General features: G+C 35.5%; 2 protein-coding genes across 5 annotated transcripts in view; one reads left to right on the top strand and one right to left on the bottom strand.

Moving 5' to 3' along the window:
- The window catches only part of TRPS1 (transcriptional repressor GATA binding 1), a 297,247-nt gene extending 288,228 nt beyond the window's left edge, over positions 1-9,019 (bottom strand). For 3 of the 4 annotated variants that reach the window (XM_027854078.1, XM_027854081.1, XM_027854082.1), the window contains exon 1: positions 8,923-9,019. The gene's annotated coding sequence lies outside the window, so the exon portion shown is untranslated. Of the gene's footprint in view, positions 1-8,158; positions 8,213-8,922 lie in introns of those variants that run through there. The other variant, XM_027854079.1, reaches the window with a different exon arrangement.
- LOC114037194 (probable fibrosin-1) lies at positions 8,183-9,423 on the top strand. Its single transcript, XM_027854018.1, has 2 exons — positions 8,183-8,356; positions 9,328-9,423. The coding sequence occupies exons 1-2, from the start codon at positions 8,198-8,200 to the stop codon at positions 9,421-9,423; spliced, it is 255 nt and encodes an 84-aa protein (XP_027709819.1). The 5' UTR covers positions 8,183-8,197.
- The last annotated feature ends 9,925 nt before the right edge of the window (positions 9,424-19,348 follow it).

The following is a 19,348-nucleotide window of genomic DNA, read 5'->3' as shown; positions in this document are numbered from 1 at the left end:
AAGCACTTCGTAAATATTCAGGTGTCATACATGCACCTTACATCATTAGATGAGTACACACATTTAAAGTCATGATGTGCAAAGAAAATACATAGTTCAAAAGAGTGAATAATGCAAAAACTAGATCATTAGTACTACCTCATTTTTCTGCAGCTGAACTTTATCACATAGTATGTGAATAGACTACTATAAATTACTGTCTTAGTTATGTATGAACACTCTAGATGTGACTCAGTTTTAAATTTAAAGCTTATTGCTCTAAGAAGATACTCAAAATGACTCAAAGTTACAGGGATCCTCCCTCTATAATGTAATCATAGTTTACGTTTTTTAGGCTTGTTGATTTGGGAGGTTATGGTCTTATGTCCAAATTCTACATATAAAAACAGTGTGTGTGTGTGTGTGTGTGTGTGTGTGTGTGTGTGTGTGTGTGTTTTAGTAGGCTTTGAGAAACCCTTCATGTCTCTGTCAGATAGGCAAAATATTCAGTGAAACTTAAACATACAATGCTGGTTTTCATGTGGTTTATTGATGTTATATATAGGATGCACGCTTGAGTATTACAACGCTCAAAGGAATAACAATGACTGCTTGTAAAGTTCAGCAAATCTATCTTCAATGATAGAAATGTGTCTGGTGTTTCTTATAATACCATATTTCTTATCTCCCAATAAACTGTCTTAATTACACATTAAAAGTTAACAGATAAAAGGCATTTATTGAATGCAAAAAGTCAAAGAAAAATCAGATAGAATATTTGACACATTTATAATCAACAGCCCATTTTTACCTCTAAAACTTTAAGTGAAATATTTTTTATTTTAAATTTTCAAAGAATATTAGCAATTGAACGTATAAGCTAAAAGCTAATTTGTGTTAAACCATTACAAGTATTTTCCATAGACTATTCTTATCTCATCAATTACCTAGATACCAAGTTGTTGTACTACGTTGCTTTATGAAATGTGACATATAGCAAGCCTCAAAACCAGTATTACAAGCTTGGCAAACAACATCACATTTTGGTGACGCAGAGAATCCATCACCCTAGGGAGAACTACTTGGGTCAGAGTAGAGTAGCTTTTATAGGTTTCATATTATATCTATATAACATTTTTGGATGGCAGAATTGTAAATTATAATATTTAGAAGACATGAAATAGATGTACTATGCTATCTATACACATATATACAGGTATATATGCATAGGTATATATGTATGTATGTGTATATATTATGTATGATGTAAATGCAGCTTAAATTAACTGCTTCCTTTAACAAAAGTTATTTTTTTAAGAAGTAATATTTGTGAGATCCTGACATAATTGAGGTTTTCATCATTTCAATAAGTACAGAGATTAAATGAAATATCATTAGCCAAATGATGAATTCATTATTTTATATGCTATACATATTTCAAACCTGCAGACTATATGCCATGAACACCCTTAAAATCATTCACATTTGAATACTGCAGATATTCAGGGAAAGCATTTTTAAGGCTTATTTACCTCATGTTGCATCGATATTATCTTCACTTATACAGAGGATATATATGTATTATATATAACATACAAAATATACCAACATAAATATATATTATATATGTATTCATACACACACATACACACACATATATATATAATATATGTATCACCAATGATTTAAGCAGATTTCAAATATCACAGTCATTTCAGGCATATTCAGATGTTTACATTGTTAGATCACCCCTTCCTTTAGAAGTATGTTACTGCCAACCACCAGGGAAAAAAAAAGTACACAAATCAAAATATGTTACCTTTGTTCAAACAATACTGCTGTTCATTACATAACAGAAACTGTCTTCCTTAATCTCTCAGGAACTGAGATATTGGTGGATTCTTGGAGTAGTGGAGATACAGAATGGTTTCAGGCAAAACTGAACCATATTGTTTAAATAATCTTAAGGGGAGAGGATCTTTTGTGCACAATTGATGAATTTTTGTGTCATTTTCCTGAAAGCTTCAACTCTCCCCCCTACCCCCTTGCTATATTAGTAAACAAACATCTGGTATTAAATTTTCTCTCTCTCTCTCTCTCTCTCTCTCTCTCTCTCCTTTTCATGAAATCACTATTGGTTTTGCCCTGATTTTTCAAAATAACAAACCAACATTCATCAAATTAAAATAAATGGGCAAACTTCATACTTAAAACTGATGTTTGCAAACTTAAAGAAAAAATAAATAAATAAACCCAGCCTTATTAAAACAAATCATTAGTATTTTGCACTACTGGTGTAAACTATAAAAAGCTAAAGGACTTCAGTTGGCACCCCCACCCCCATGGCTTTCTTAGCAAAGTTGTGGTTATCAAATGTTCAGCTCTCCAGATTTGACCATTTCTAAAGTTTATGGATATGAAGAGAACAAGATAAGAGCCACATAATATAAATCCAAACTCTGCAGGCTTTTCTGCATGCACCAAGTGAGATATCCTGTGCATAATAAGTTCCTTTAACAATAATAACAATTATTATTGTTGTTGTTGTTGTTAAAAATACCCTAAATACATTTTCTTTAATTCTGCATAACAGCCAATTTTCAGGTTATAAGATGTCTCAAATGTGCTTATGGAAACAAACCAAAAAGAACTTTATGAGGTTAAATTTGGGGTTAAAATTAGACGTGGTACAAATTAGTATAGGGGCTCAAACCCAAAAGCGGGCTTACATGAAAAATTTTGCTACTAATTTTTGCTATCCATCACATGGGGTGGGGCACCTCTGTCCTAGGGTGGAGTGTCTCCACTTAAAGAAGGAAAAAACTGGCCCAAGTTATTTTGGCCTTTGAAAGTCTTTTCAACTTGCCAACTTATGAAGTTGTCCTGACGTCAATCAACATCACCTAGGTGTTTCTTGTCATACTCATACTTAGCTGGAGAAAGTTCTACTTGTTTGAGGAAGGCCAACAGGAGATGAAAAGGCAATAAATAAAATGAGGATTTTAAAGAGTCTAGGAAATAAATAAGCATGAATACATCATCTGAGATGTAAAAACAAGGGGAAAAGTACTACCAGTAAAATGTTTTTGTCTTATTTGTTAATACTTCCAATGTTAAAAAAAAAGAGTACGCCACAAGAAATGCCGCATGCTTTCCTTCTTCTGCACTTAAAAATCATTAACATCACAGTTAGACTCACTAACAGGTGGAACATTCCTTTATAGAAATATACTTACTGAATTGTCAATAGAGTTAACATTAATTTATTTATCTGGAATAAAACAAAACAAATGGTTTCTCCGAATGAAAAGAAGAGAATGAAACTCCAATAGCCACCAAAAAAACCAAATCCCCAAACTGTTAAGTTACTGTAACCTGAAATGCACCAGCCATCACAAAGAGCAATTGGAGAAATCCAGCAGAGCTCAGCAGGAAAGATTTTTAATAACAGATTGAAAAACAAGAATAAAAATAACTGCATCAACAGAGCCTTTCTTCCTCAGGCCACAAGCCCGTTTTTACTTGAATTAAAAAAAATGGTATTTTGGCCACTAAAACCAATCCAGAACATTATTAAAAGTTAAAAGCTACCAATTACTTCTGTCTGTTCTTTTAAAGCAAAGTTTGGCATTACGTCAGTTGGTTTAAAGAAAACAAGAAAGAGAGAAAGAAAGAGTAGGAGAGAAAGTTTCCTGCTTGTATAAACTAAACCACCAGGGAAGGTGTCTAGCCACTTGTAAAGCATTTGCTGCAGGTTTTTAAAGAGTTAGAAACATTTTAAAAATGAAAAGTTTTTATTAAAATTATTTAGGAAAGAAATTTATCTTAGATTAGTTTGTCGATTTTTTTTAAAGAAAAAGATCATTTATATTTTGATGACAATTTCTGCAACAGAAAATAAATCCTAATGATGCTTTCAAAACTTATCCAATTCATGGATAAGTTCAAATGAGTTTTGATATTTGGGGTTGTACTTTAGAAAATGAAAACTGGACTGAAATAAAAGGATTCACTATAGAACTATTTGCAGGTATCACATCAATTTCTTTACCTAACTCTTGCCAATTCACATGAATTCTCTTTATCTAGACATTTCTACAAAATCAGTTCTGGACCCACCATTAGCATAAGTAACTCTGCCTAATTTACACTAGATCATACTTTTAGTGATACAATATAGTATGCCAAGAGGAACTTACTTACTTCACCTGTGATCTCAAACTCAGCTGGGTGACAGTTCGATGGATGGATATATTAGTGTTACTAAAGCAATAATATGAACATATTTCCAGCAATGCCATATTTGCATTCTACACAAATAAACAAATGGCTTATTGTTTTGACTTACATACATCTTTTTATGATGTGTAATTTAAAAAAAAATCCCCCCCCCATTGAAATGTTGAACTTTCAATAGTTGCAAATTAGTTTAAAGCTTTCAAGCATGAGAGTGGTGATGCTAACTTTGGCCTTTTTTTAGGTACAAATAGTACTTTTAGAGGTTTTCAATTCTTTCTATATGTATCTGAATTATGTGTGCTTAGTGAGAAAAACATTCTATTCTTAATTTCCAAAACTAAAATAAACTTTTCATAACATCCTATGAGGGATATTATCATTCCACAAACCATTATAATGATACTATTAAAAGAAGAATTAATTTCTTCTTTAAGACAATCGCAAAGGACAACTTTATTTATCTTATGTATATACAAAAATATTAAGACCAGGTCTAAAAATGCTGTAATTAATTTCTCCAAAGATCAACAGACTATTATTTATAAGAAGGATGAATGGGAAATAAAATTTAGAATTCATCATCAATATCATTAATATTTTTGAATATAGCTGAAAAAGGAAGGGGAGAGGGGAAGTCTTGCCTGACAACTAAATGAAGTTTTAACAACAGAAGAAAAGCCTATAAAACTTTCTGTGAATACTTGCTTGCTTTTATCAACCTGATTTTGACTTGTGAGGTGTAATATTTGAGATAGAAATTTCTGAGTTTATACTTTCCTGTGCCTGCCAAAAAAGATCCAGACTACCACACTGGTTGTCCTATGGAAACTAAATCAAGCAAAGGCAAATAGCAACTGGAAAGTTGTCAGTCTGTCAATGAATGGCTTCATTTTACACACTAGAAGAATATCTTAATCAGAATATATTTCAGTTGTGAGTCAGTGATTACATTTCAAGTTCATCACTTATCCCTAATATGCAAGCTTTTTCTCTTTCCCTTTAAGTGTATACTTTAGCAACTTGCTAATAACTTTTATAAAGTTTTTCTATTTCTTGTTGTTACACACAATAGCTTTGTTGTAGTATCATCATGAGTGTAACTATCAAAAAGTGACTAACTTAAAATCAAAATGATTCTTCTAAACCTTTAAAAGGTTTAAAATCTGTCATTAATACCAATTTCAAAATAGGAATTAAGATTGAGGTTCAGCAACATGCCTCTATTACTTAAAAAAAATCATACACCTAACTTTCAACAGTGTCTATTTACTTGGATAAAGATAAAGACGATAAGATGTTGGTTGGGGTGGCTTAATATAAATCTGCAGGTTTTGAATTATCCCTTTGCATACATAAAAAATGAAACAGGACTGTAACACTAAGATTTTAAAAAGCATCTTTTGTCATAGAAGCATTCGTTCCCTTCCCCTAAGGATTATCGTGATGTCTTTATAAAGTAAACATATAATATGGACATATTAATAAACTCAGAAAATTCAGTAGTAATGTATGACACAAACTATATTAAGATTAAATACTTAAAATATAGAAAGAAGTTATATTATTCAGTGAAGATTCATAGACTTATCTGGAATTTGACCTATTGGGTTTTTTTTTTTTATGTTAGTACATAGGAAAATCTTGAATTCATAAAAAAATAAAGCTTCATTCAATCCAAATCATCTTAGACACTTTTAGTTCTAAAAGAATCTAAGCCCTCACAGCTGCATATGACACTTTGTTTTAAGATTATATTTTAAAATAAAGTTGTAGATGGTAGACAAAACTTTAAGAAGTACCGAAACATCAGAGTCCAAAAGCTAAAGGAATCGTTACAAATATTAATGGGCGGGGGGGGTAGAGGAGAAACTTACTGTGCTGTCTGTACCCATCAGCCTTGAATGAATTCAAACACCTTTATGAGGTACATATAGATATGTTATATTTACATGTACATGAACAACATACTCATCTGTATATATCATAGAAGCTATAATACTTAGATATGAAGCACTAGTTTCCTATTAGACTATTAGTCTGATTTTCAGAATGCCTGTTATTTAAAGAGGTAAGTCATAATCTTGATAATGTATGTATTTTTCCTCCTAGTTTTGTTTGTATATAAATAATACCCAGAAATAATCCTATAACTTCAGCAACCTGATGGCTCTGTACGTTATTAACTGCAGATTTTTCAATGAAGGGCTTTATAAAAGAAAGAAAGAAAGAAGAGGAAGAGAAGAGAAAAAGCTCAAAGAAGAATGGATTTGACTTGCTGGATAAATCAAGTCATTAATAAACTCTCACATAAAAGTAAAAAATAAAATCTTTAAAATGCTAGTATTATTTCCAGACAGTGTTGTCAGCATGACAACTTACAGGAAATACTTCATTTTCTCATACAAGCCCTGTATTTATTCACAGCCCTGGCATACTATTAAAAAAAATTCTCACCATTTTGGAGTTTGTTTGCTTTTTTACATTAATGTGGCGGAATATCTGAGACAGCTTTCTAGTTGAATGCACATCATGTAAGAACTTCAAAAACAGTGAGTGCAGTTCAGAAACTTTCATTCTCATTTCGTCCACGTCAAGCACTGGCTTTCACCCTTACTTTCCTTTGCCCCCTTGCATTTCTAACTGGCAGTCTTTTCCAAATGATCAACTTTTCCTAAAACCAACAGGAAAGTAATTTGATGCCATCAAAATTCATAGGTTTTTCACTTCATCGCTAGAGATTTCTGATGGACTAGTTAGAGGTTTTTTGCTTTCTTATTCTTTTTATCAGTCAGAGTAAGTAAAGTGAAGGGTTTTGGTTATCATTTCTGTATGATTTTTGTCCCAGGCAGGCCCTATCTGGATTGCCCCTTTGTACTTATTCTAACTCTCTGACCTCTTTTTCTCTCTTCCAGGTAAATTTAGAAAAGTTTAACAAATCTACTTAACTTCTGCATAACTTAACTCTTTCTGACTCTATGCTTCACATTTCCTCATTTAAACGTTTACTGCCAATTTTTCAAAAGCAGCATCAAATAGTAGAAGAAGAGAGAAAAGAAACAATCTTATTCAAATTTTATTTTACTTCATCTTTAAGCTTTCTTGCCCAGAACTTTCTAGCGATCAATACCCTGAAAGCTGAAAATATGAGGGTGGGAACGAGGAAGGGGGAGAATGCAGAACCTAATTTCACTAAGTCGAAGATCCGGTCTCAATCCCGAAAAACATAAATTGCTTTAAAGTCCTGAAGCCATAAAAGTTACTGCCTTCCCCGGGCAAACACCACCATCTCAGGCAGGTACTAACAAAAAAGCTCTCCAAGTCACAAAACAACTTCAAACAACTACCACCCCAGGTACCATCCTCAAATTACTCGTGGGGTCCTAGAATAGTGAAGATATTTGGAGGCACAGTGGTGTCTGCCATGGCCCTTCAAAGACCCCTTTCCCAAGACCAACATCAAAGCCCAGAGAGCACCAGCTTCAGAAGGCTAAGAGATTGCTTGCATAGCCCACCGTGGGCTACTTAAATTCAAACTACTGTGGTAGCTTTTAATAATTAGCCTCACTGTCACCACTACCCCCAACACACTTTCCCATCACGGACTAAATAGGAAGTATTCCTCTTTCTCACAGCCCCCATTCATTTAAAGAAGCGTCCCTTTCTCAAAGCCCTGTCATACAAAATGAAAATCGCAAAAGCAAACTGGCCCAAGTCTCTAAAAACCACTCCCGGCAGAGACACCAGAATGTGGGGACACTGCAACTCTGCCTTTAAAGAGAGAGGGGAAAAAAAAAAGTTTTATGCCTGGGTCTGATAGTTTTCTCAAAGCCACCCAGAATCAGGTCCTCCTTGCCATTTAGAGGACCAGGAAACGGACCCCATTCTCTTCCCCTCTCTCCTTTCATTCCTTCCCAACCCTAAAAAGTTTCTCTCAACTTACTACTCTTCATGATGGTCTCTAGTCTCTGCCCCGCTTGTCATGACTCCCATAAAACTTCCAGCAGCAGCAGCAGCAGCAGCAGTAACAACAGCAGCAGCAGCAGCAGCAGCAGCAGCAGCAGCAGCAGCAGCAGCCTGGGCTATGACTGCAGCAGCTCCTCAGTTGCAACCTCCTCCTGCTCTCCTACTTTGCCCGATGGTAGGGAATTAAAATCAGAAAGAAAGAGACGAGGGGGAGAGGGGAACGGGGGAAAAGGGAGGGGGTGGGGGGGACATCAGCCCTGAAACTTCTTTTTTGGCAAATGGGGATTTGTTTTTCCTCCTCCTCAGCAGCTGAACTTGACCCTCCTGACTCCAGGGGCTACTGCAGTTTGAAGTCGCCAATTTCCAGGGCTCACATGCCTTTGACCCACCAAAACCGGGGGGTGGGGGGAGAAGAAAAGAAAAGAAAGGGGAAAAAAAAAGAAAGAAAACACACACGCATAAAAAAATGCATGTGAAATCCGAGAACCCTCTCTGCTTTGCTTTTTACTCTCTCTCTCTCTCTCCTTTTTGCAAAGAAAGTCACTTTTAATTCCCAATCCTCCTCTCTCAGCTCACCCACATTTCGCACACACAGAGAACACTTTAGCATGGCCACACTCAACGTGCGCAATATTATCTTACGTAGCGAGAAAGAAAAGCTGATCACCCCCATGCCTTTCTTTTTCCTCCTGCTGATCTCTCTCTCTCTCCCTCTTTGCCTTTTTTTCCCCTCCTCCTTACCTGTTGATTAATCGGCAATAATAACCTCAGCAGCCCGAAAGATGGTGGAGCGGTGGCTAGAGCCATGAACCGTCTTCTGTTGTTTGCAGAGTTGATCTTGGATTATTCGCGGGGGTGGGGGGGGGCGGTGTGGAGGGGGGGAGAAAAAAAGGTTTTTCCTGCCCCCCCCCCTCTCCTTTCCCCCCCCCCCCTCTTTTAAAGAGAGAGAGAGAAAGAGAAAGGAAATAGATCTAGGATGTGCCTGATGTGGGTTTTTGGGTTTTGTTTTTTTTTTTGCTTTTCTGTTTTAAAGAAGAAAAAAAAAAGCGAAAACCCAGGGTCTGGAGCAACAACAAGCACCAAAAAAGAAGAGGCTTTAGATTGCAGTGAGATCAGTTCTTTATCAGAAATGTTATCGCTTGTCAGGACCTCGAGCATTACGTCAGTTTCAAGACACCAACACTATTAATATCAAAGGAGCCTTCGCAGAGGAAAGCGCCACCCCAGCCTGAGCTCCCTTAAAGAGACAGTACCGCCGTCCCCGCCGCCGCCGCCGCCGCCGCCGCCGCTGCCGCCTCCTGCAACTCCTCCTCCTGAGCCCAAGGCAGCATCCGCTGCAGCCGCCAAGGGGGAAAGGACGGCTTTGGAGCAGACAATTATTACGAGTTTGAAAGAGCTCCACTGTAGTGGAACATCCGAAAGGGAAGCCACCCCCCTCCCCCCACACTCACATACACACACCCGGGCTTTCTTACCGTGATATTTTACACAATCCTATCTAAAAACCTGGCCAGCCTCACTCTGCACCCTCGCCCCTCCCAGTGTATCTATATCTCTATGGTAGTTAGGAGGAAGGGGGGGTCATTCTGAAAGTTTTATGGGAACTATGCCAAGCCATCAAGTACTTACCTTAAAGGGAGGACAAGGAAAGGGGGGATGGGGGTGACTGAACTAATGTCAAGAAAGGACCCCGAGACTGATGCTATGATTTAAAAGGAGGGGAGGAGTTCTATGAAAGTTAAGTCTTTTAAAATTTTTATCTTACTTTATTTACTTTCTTTCTTCTCCTACTCCTTTATTAAAACTACACAGGATTTATGCCTGTGTATCTGTGTTTGAGAAAGAGAGAGATAAAGGAGTCTAAGGCCACCTCCTTGGTGGTTAGTGTTTTCTTTGCATTTTATTACAAGAGAGCTGGGACAGAACAACTTGAACTTTTTGCTACGTTGGAAAAGTGCAGAGGGATGTTACTGGAGTTTTCTGATCTGAGGATACCTCTCTGGGATAAGTTCAGGGATTCCAACAAGCAAATAAAATTGGAATGTCTTTCCAGTATTAGTAGAGATGAATAGTTATTGTTTGATTTCTCTATTATCAGATGAGGAGCCATGAATAGACCTTTTAAAGACTTTAAAAAATATATTTCACATTTTTATTTGAGAACCCTCATTGTCTCTAATCAATTTCCCCGACAATGTTTCTGAATGTGATGTTTTTCACCTCTAAACCTCATCAGTGTGTAAAAAATTACCATGAATATTCAAACCATAGTAGGTATTAAAAAATAAGTAAACATTTATTGGGCATTTGGATATAATTTTTTCTCACTTGGGTGACTTTAAGTGACATGTTTTTCCTCTGTACAAGTCATTTTGAACTAATTTTGTTCTAAATGGAGAAGCAGCTTATTAAAATTATGAGATGATTTAAAATAGAAATTAAAAAGGCAAAATCATGAAAATGTTAGGTAAAGATGAAGTAATTTCCTCAAAAAATATTTTCCCCAGAAAATGGTTCTTTCCTCCTTCTTTACAAGGAATATGTTAAACATATTTTGTGATATAGACTATCTTCTGAGATGAAAAAGCAAATCAAATATAAATTAGAAAACTGAACCATATGTCTTTTAGAGTCATCATCCTATTCCTGTATGGTCTCCATTTGTGTTTATTGCATACCTAGACAGGCAGATTTGTTATGCGATTCCTTTTTAGTACACATTTATCCCCTAAGTATTTTTGTAAGGTGTCTATTACACTCTTTATGGGTAAAGGGGCAATAATTCATTTGGAATAGAGAAACTTGTCAAGTGAAAGGGGTAGTCAAAATACAATTTCACAATGAGGCACACAATATATTCCCTGAAGGTGGGATAAGAACACTAACCTCTTACATGCATAGAACTACTCATATATTATCATCAATTGAAATTAATTTTGGAACAGAGTTACATTTATACAATATATAATATAAAGTCCAGCATGAAGGGAAAATTAATATCAAAATCTTCAGTAAATCTTACAGTCAGCTACTAATAGCCATCTGCATACTTATACACTGGAGTCATTTAATATTGTCAACCACCAATTTCCACAGTAAAAGACATTCATATTTTTAAAATAGACCTTTTTTTTTTAAAGCTACAAATGAAATTGTTGACCTATATGGAAATGTGTGGCACCTCAAGAAGAACTGTATCCAAAAAGAAAGATTGGAGTAAGACATGCATTTGCATTGATACACTTAAAAGTTTGATTTATGGAGTGTGTCTACCATATAAATACGAGGTAACAGAGACTTTAAATTATGTTTCTGATAATTACAAGGCTACCCCCCAAAAATGTTTGTGTGCAAAAGGGTTAAAATACTGAAAATGACTGAAACTGTAGTATGAACAATATTATCTGAGGCTAGAGTATCTTAAGAGCAAGGTTTAAACAGTAAATATATAACAAGAGCTGTCTTCTTATACCCTCCTCTCTGTTCCTTCAAAAAAAAAAATCCTCCACAGATATACTGTATTGGTAGAAGAAATTTTAAAGGAGGTAAGTGAGCTTTTTCTTAGTTCTCCTTATTTCCTACTTAACTTGTAAGAGTACAAATCTTATTTATAGTAAATACTCAATGATTAAATAAATTGGCAAAATTAAATTACATGCCTTCAAAAAGACAAAAGCTTTGAAATGACCTGCATTTTTCTACCTGCAATAATGTAAAACCCTACCAACAAGTGCACCCTAAATTATATATCATACAAAAAGCCAAGACCAATTGTCTAAGGGTCAATTATATCCCTTAAATGAAAGGCTGAAATGACACTTCAGGTACTAACACCCATCAGTGCTGTTCATGATCACTAAAAATTGAAGCTTTAATAAATACTGTTTCATAAACTCGATGTTACTAATATTTCCCTAAAAAAAAAAAAAAGAAAAATCTCTGCAAGTTGCTTTCTTTCTATATTTCAAGTTAAAGTAAAGCAGATCAAGATGATGTCAATATCAATCCATTTACATTGACCACAAAAGATCTGTAGAGAACCTAATAAAAGCACAAAATATTTTCATAAACCTTTTCAGGCAAATTACTTATTTATTTATGAAATAATTTATGAAGAAAATTTTTACCTCATGCTTTAGATACGTTGCATATGCTCATGATTGACACAATATGTTCAAGCTCAAAGGCCCTCCTAGCCCTTTTTTTATCCTAGTAGGAATATTTCAAAACAACCAACTAATACATGAGGTCATAATTGTTTGACAGTTGTTTTCAATATATAAAATAAGTTGTGTATATTGTTTTTCTTCAAATATTTGTTGATTTGTTTTTTATAAATATATTGTCTTGACATTTGCATAGCACAAACTGGATTAAGGGAATATTAAAGGCTTATTTACATTTATTATCTTCTGTTGTCAAACAAATGCAAAGCACTTAAAAGTCATTCTTTTATTTTGGTTTTATTTGAAATTTATTTCTGTACAGTGGTTAAAATGCCAACTTGTGCTTTTTCTGTGACAGGCCAGAAAATAAAGCAGAAATTAAGGAAAATCTAAAAGCAAACAAAAGAAACACCGATCTACTTAAACTGGGAGAAGCAGAAATAACTTCTTTATAATCCTTCCTATTTCCTTTAACTCTGGGATAATCTTTATTGGATAGGCCACTGTTAGAATGATTCCTTATGGTGGATAAAGCCCATTATTTATCAATATGACATAACATGCCTTTCCTGCCTTATTATTTAAATGTCCCTTTTCCCCCTTTTCTTGTAGTTTATTCAGTGTAGATACAAAGAGGGATTAGCAGTTAAGCACAAGCATACTTGTTTTACAATTTCAACCTTTTAGCACATAACTTACTTACTTACAGTACTAGTGTCTGTAATCACAATGATTTTACCTGATGGAACATGCATTTCAGAAATGTAATCCAACTGTTTACTCTAACACGTCATAAATAGCAATTCTTTTCAGAACCCTCAGAGATTGACAACCCTGCTCCTAAATGCCTTTTGCTTTAGCACACATCATCAAGAAAACATTTATGTATTATTCTCCTTCTGGTTAGCACTATATCATACGATTTTAGTATAGTCTACTTTGCTTTCCAGTATTTCATAATGAGTCTTTCAGAAGCATTTACTTCAGCACTGTGCACTCTTTCATAGCAAGAATTACAACAGAAATAATATCAAGGAAAAGTTTTAGTGGGTCCTTTTTTTTCCCTTTCCATATCCATATCCCGCTTCCTTAAAAATAAAGAGCAGTTTCTAACCATTTTTATTTCTAAAATTTATCTTTAGACTTAGCATCCCTGGCTCCAATTATTTAAAATAAATTCACATTTAAGCATCTCATATCTGGCATTTCAATTCTCATTTACACTTGCCAAAACCTCTTCGGCCTCATCGGGCAAATGTCTAGTTGGACAGATGGGCCTTGCATTCTACCTTAAAAGTCAGAAAGTGTGGACTTCAAGCAAATTTCTAGACTCATCCCAGAAAAAAATCTGACCAAAGATCCCCTATGTAATAACAATGATCCTATAGTTATTTCTACTACACCTAGTATGTAGCTATTATTATTTTTTTAAAATATTAAACATCAACCATCCTGCCAAAGATGAGGTGGACACAAAATTTGAAAATTTGATAGACTCCTTGGGGTTTATTAATAGCAGTCTGACTTACCTCACAAACTTCACAGTAAAGAAGAAGAAAAAGAAACATCACCAAGGAAACCCAAACCCAACTCTTTATGCCCTCCCGGATTGCAAAAGTCTTCCCCTCCCCCCACCCTTCCTTTAGAAGCACACATTATGGAGTCCAGGTCTTACATGCTCCATGTGGCCTTGCCTTTGTGCATATGAGCTGCTTCACCATGTACCAGTTGAAACTTCTGGGTGGTCTCCACAGTGCTCCATCTCACTCAGCAACACATTTTTGGCAAAGTTTCATAGAAGACTTTTGTCCTCATTATCATTCATAAGAGAGGCTTTAAGTTAAGATTCATAATTCCACATTATCCTAAAAATAGATTAAATGATAAATGACAAAAGAGTAGGCACTAAAATATGGCATAAGGGATGAGGAGGAGAGCATAGAATCAAAGCATCATGAATCAAGATGGAAGGTGCTATAGGACATGAGTAGAAGTAGAAGTCCAGGCCATGGGAATAGGGGAAATGATAAAGAGAATGCCATCTCTTTGAATCTCTTGGAGTGGGCCCCCTACATGGAACTTCAATATTCAAATGGATATGAGATTTTATCAAACCGGTTATCCCTCTGTATTACTAACTACTAATTATTATTCTATGTTGTCCTATATCATTCAAGACCCCACATTACTAAAAGCTTTGTGATAGTTTAAAAGAAAGCATGATATACAGAGCCACCCTTGAACCAAAAAAAGACCTAGGTTCAATTCCTACCTGTGATTTATACTGGCCTTGTGACCTTAAAAAAATCTTGACCTCTTTCTACTCTCAGCAAATAAGACTAAGTTTTAGGGAAGTTCTATATTTTGGTACATGGAATTTCCTCACTTAAGGAAGTTCTCTTTTTCAATGAAATCACAAGTCTAGTTACCTATTCCTTTTGACAGCCAACTGATGTGATTTCACTAATGCAGAGAAATCCATGAACCAAAGCAGTTTAGCATCTTTTCTGAAATGTCTGGTCTTAGACAGTGGACGATAATACTGAGAAGCTTAATGACTTGCCAGGATCACACAGCCAATATATATCAAAGGTAGAACTTGAACCCAGGTTGTCTTGGTTCTGAGTCCAACTCTCTGTCATGCCTATGCTTATTCTTTACGTACCTCTATAAATCTCAAGTCCAAAACATTAAAGGATTGTAAACACCTTACAAGCTTATATTTGCCTGACTTCCCTTATTGAAATATTAGTTATCTTAACTATCTAGAAGAAAAGTGATATTTCCTAAAGATTATATATATATATATATACCTATTAAAGCACCAAATTTTGAGTGGAAGTGGTCAGTCATCAAAAAATCCATCTATATCATTGAAAGACTTGGCTGGAATATCTAAGTGACAAAGTGAATAGAGTACCGGTCCTGGAATCAGGAAGACCTGAATTCAATTTTGGCCTCAAACACTTGACCCTTACTAGCAGTGTGACCCTGGGCAAGTCCCTTAACCCCAATTGCCCTTCAAAATAAAAAAGTGCCATGAAATGATAGAATCAGAAGGAGACCTCCAACAGTTTTGATGAATCCTCTATGAAGTATTCATCTGCAGACAAAAATCTTATAAAATGAGTGGGTGTTTAGAGGCTGCAATCTGCATCATTGGGGAGAATATAGACATGAATGATCAAACAGATTCATTAAAGTATTGAACTAGATATCTAGAGCTGGAATAAATAGATTCAGCAGTAGTGTGACTAGATAGATGTATTAGCTTGGGAGAAACAAAAAGAATAATTTAAGTTAAGGAAAAGGTGTCATAGAGCAAGAAGCCATTGTTATTTTTAAATATTGTATCGTCCCTGAGTGCTCTCAAAGGATCTTTACTATTTGTATGGTAAAGCTCTAGAGATAGAACCATCATTTGAGGGCTGTGCATCCTAGGACAAATCACATCAATCCAGTGTTCTTTTCCCTTTCCAAGTCCCTCCTGTCTATCTATATACTCCTTCCCTTTGTGTATTACAAATACACAAGTGACCCTCTTACTGCCATCTCCATGCTTTTGCCCTGGCTCTTTCACCATATTTAGAATGATCTCTCTTCACATCCACCTCTTCAAAGCCTTACCTTCCTTCAAGATGCAGCTCATATGCCACTTTTTGTGTTCCCTTACTGTCTTCCCCTCCAAAGTCACCTTCCCTCTATTCTGCATGTATCTCATAATACCTATTTACGTACACGTTGTTTCCCCATTAGAATGTAAGCTCCTTGAGTGTAGGAGCTCTTTATGCTTTAAGGCACAAACACTAAGTGCTTTATAAATGCTTATTTTATTGCTTTGTTGAAGCATCAGTTGACCTGTACATAATTAACTCATGTGATTCCCCTTTTAGTAGTGTACATTCTACCCCACCAGGACAATTCTTTATCTCCTTTCTTATCTGTTCCTTTCCAGTTGTGTGCTTTGCCCACATGGTTCCCTCATACTTTTAATGGATGCCCTTACCCCCAAAGGTATTTGTTGATGTCCTCATTTCTTATAAAGTCCAATTCAGTTGCTACCTATTCCATGAAATTTGCCATAAAGTTGATCCCTCCTTCATATTGAAAGTGATCTCTCCCTCCTCAAATTTCTTATTTTTATACTTATCTCAGGATCGTATGTATCATAATAATTATATTTGTCATGCCAAATTTTAAGGTTTACAAGCATTTTTACATACATAAATGAGGTAATCCTCATTTAAGCTTCAAAATAACATTATGTGGTAGATAGTGCTGGTGTCATACCTGTTTTGGAAATGGGGAAATTTACTTTGGAAATGCTGAATGATCTGCCTATGGTCTCACAGCTACTAAATATCCATGGTAAGATATGAACCTAGGTCTTCCTGACTGTAAGTCCAGCACTACTGTAACCACCATGGAACACTGCCTCTCATGTCATTTTGTGTGTGTGTGTGTGTGTGTGTGTGTGTATTTGTCATTCCCTCTCCCCTTCCCTTATTAGATTGTAAACTTCATGAAAGTACAACTTATTTTATGTGTTTTTTTCTGCATCATCAATGCCCAGAATAATGACTTGAACAAAATAAATGCTTAATAAATGTTATGTTTGAATCATAAATTATACTACACAAAATGGCTAGCAATTCTAGCTGTCTGCTCCTGAGAATATCACAGAATATCACTTGTACCTTAAAAAATGGCATTAACAAATTTCAGTCTCTGACAAATTTCAGTCTCAATAATTATTTTTGCTGTGATTTTTATAGTGCTTTAATGTTTGTAAAATGCTTTTTGTATGTCATCTCATTTGATCCTCACAACAACCTTGAGAGATAGGTGCTATCACCATTCCTAGTTTACACATGAAGAATCTGAGTCTCCAGGAGGTTAAATGACTTGTCCAGGATCACATAGCTACCAAGTGTCTGAAGCAGGATTCAAACTTATATCTTCCTGACTCCAAGTTTAGCACTCTATGCATTCACACCAACTAAAGTAAACTGTTTCTGGAAAGTGGTAAATGAACATATTACCAATTCTCTACTAACTAGCAATGCTGGTTAAATTAACAAAATAGACCAGGAAAAATTGGACTAAAAACACTATCTTGAAGCTAAGTCAATATTCAAATTGGAGATTAACAATGGTAGCACCATGTGAGGCAATCATTTGCTTATTTGTACTAGATACATCACTTTTTCAGCAGTGGTCCCTACAAACAGCAGCATGTGACCAATGTATAGTATGTGTTTATCTCTTTCCTATTGCCCACAGTGCTACCTGCTATCTTTAAGATTATTGGTAGAAGTCCCTGGATAAGTTAACCACTTCACAACTCTTTTTAACTTCCTCTTTTTTTTTTTTTTGGTAAGGCATTGAGTTTAAGTGACTTGCCCAGGGTCACACAACTAGTAAGTGTCAAGTGTCTGAGACCAGATCTGAACTCAGGTCTTCCTGAATCCAGGGCCATTGCTCTATCCACTGTGCCATCTAGCTGCCCCTAACTTCCTCTTTCTTTTATAGTAGTATTAAGCAGGGGAATAATCCTAGAGCTAGACAAACATTCAAAACCACCTTGTGTAACTGATACATATATAATGTATCTCATGGTACCCTAAGATACACACATATATGCACCTACACATTAATGAGTGAGGCCTCTTATGTAAGAAAATAAAGTCAAACACTTTTTCTTTAATCCTGACTTTTTATTTCTTCAGTGTGGGGGAGCTCCTGGTATGGACAGTCTTGTCATTGATACAGATCAATAGCTTTTCAGATAGCTTATTGTCTTAGTGAGTTACTTGGAGCACTGAGAAGTTTAGTGACTTGCCTAGGGTCATACAGCCAGTATGGATCAGGTCTGAACCTAGATCTTTCTGAATTTAAGGTTGGCTTACTATTCAGTAGATCAGGGGTTTTTAACCAATGGTTCACAAACCAAGGGATATCCATTCACAAATTTCAAGGGTTTCATGAGCTTAGGTGAGAGGGAAAAAAATCTTTATTTTAATATAATAGGTTGCTTTTGTAATCTAACGTATCTTATTTTCTTCACTTAAAAACAATATTCTGCAAAGGGGTCCAAGACAGTCAAAGGGTCCATAGCAGCAAACAGGTTAAGAACCCCCATGTTAGGCCATACTATATTTCATGTATGAGAGTATATCCTATCATAATCACATTTTCAGAACTAATAGGTAAATAAGGATACAACCAATGCATTATTTCACAAAAGTTGAAGTTTCAGTGCAAATTTAAAGTGTTTCTTAATGTGTAAGAATGATACACAGAGGAGAAATGGAGGAGGAAGAACCACTGGGCACTTATATATGAATAAGACATATGAGGCTCTTCCCAGAGAGAAGGGAGTCAGACTTTCTGAGGAGGAAGCACCTGCCTGTCCTACCAAGAATAATGATTATGTTGATCCTGAACTCTTGTCAGAAACGGTCAGGGGGGAATAATGAGTTGTGTTTGTTGGTGATTACCAGCTGAGGGCTACTGAGGAGGCTATTTGCTGATTTGTTATATATAGTACAGATATCTGATGAAGAACCTCCCAAGACTTATCAAACCAAAAAAACAACTACCCAGTTGTGATGATTTATATGGGAACAAATAAGATTGACAATAAAAATCTAGAAAAAAATTGTTTAAGAATTATGATGCTTTGAATAAGAATCTAAAGACCTTAGGAAAAGACTTATTTTCATCATTATCGTCATCCAAGAAACCTAAAGTAAAGGTTTCAAAAGAGAAACAAAGATTGGAGAAGTGAACAGCTGATTAAGAAGATGGTGGGAGTGGACCATGGCTTCAATAATAATAACGAGAAGCTCCTGAATAGGAATGGAGAGAACCTACTAAAGTGTGGTAAGATTATTTTAGCCTGGAATCTTCCAAATCTAATTAAGAGTGCTTCAAACTTAAAAAAAAAAAAGAAGAGAGGGAGAGAACAAACTATATACTTGCATGAATAAATAAATGAA

Source organism: Vombatus ursinus, unplaced genomic scaffold (genome assembly GCF_900497805.2).
Source record: "Vombatus ursinus unplaced genomic scaffold, bare-nosed wombat genome assembly UNPS02010284.1, whole genome shotgun sequence".
Classification (NCBI taxonomy): domain Eukaryota; kingdom Metazoa; phylum Chordata; class Mammalia; order Diprotodontia; family Vombatidae; genus Vombatus; species Vombatus ursinus.
This window is presented reverse-complemented; position numbering and strand designations above follow the sequence as displayed.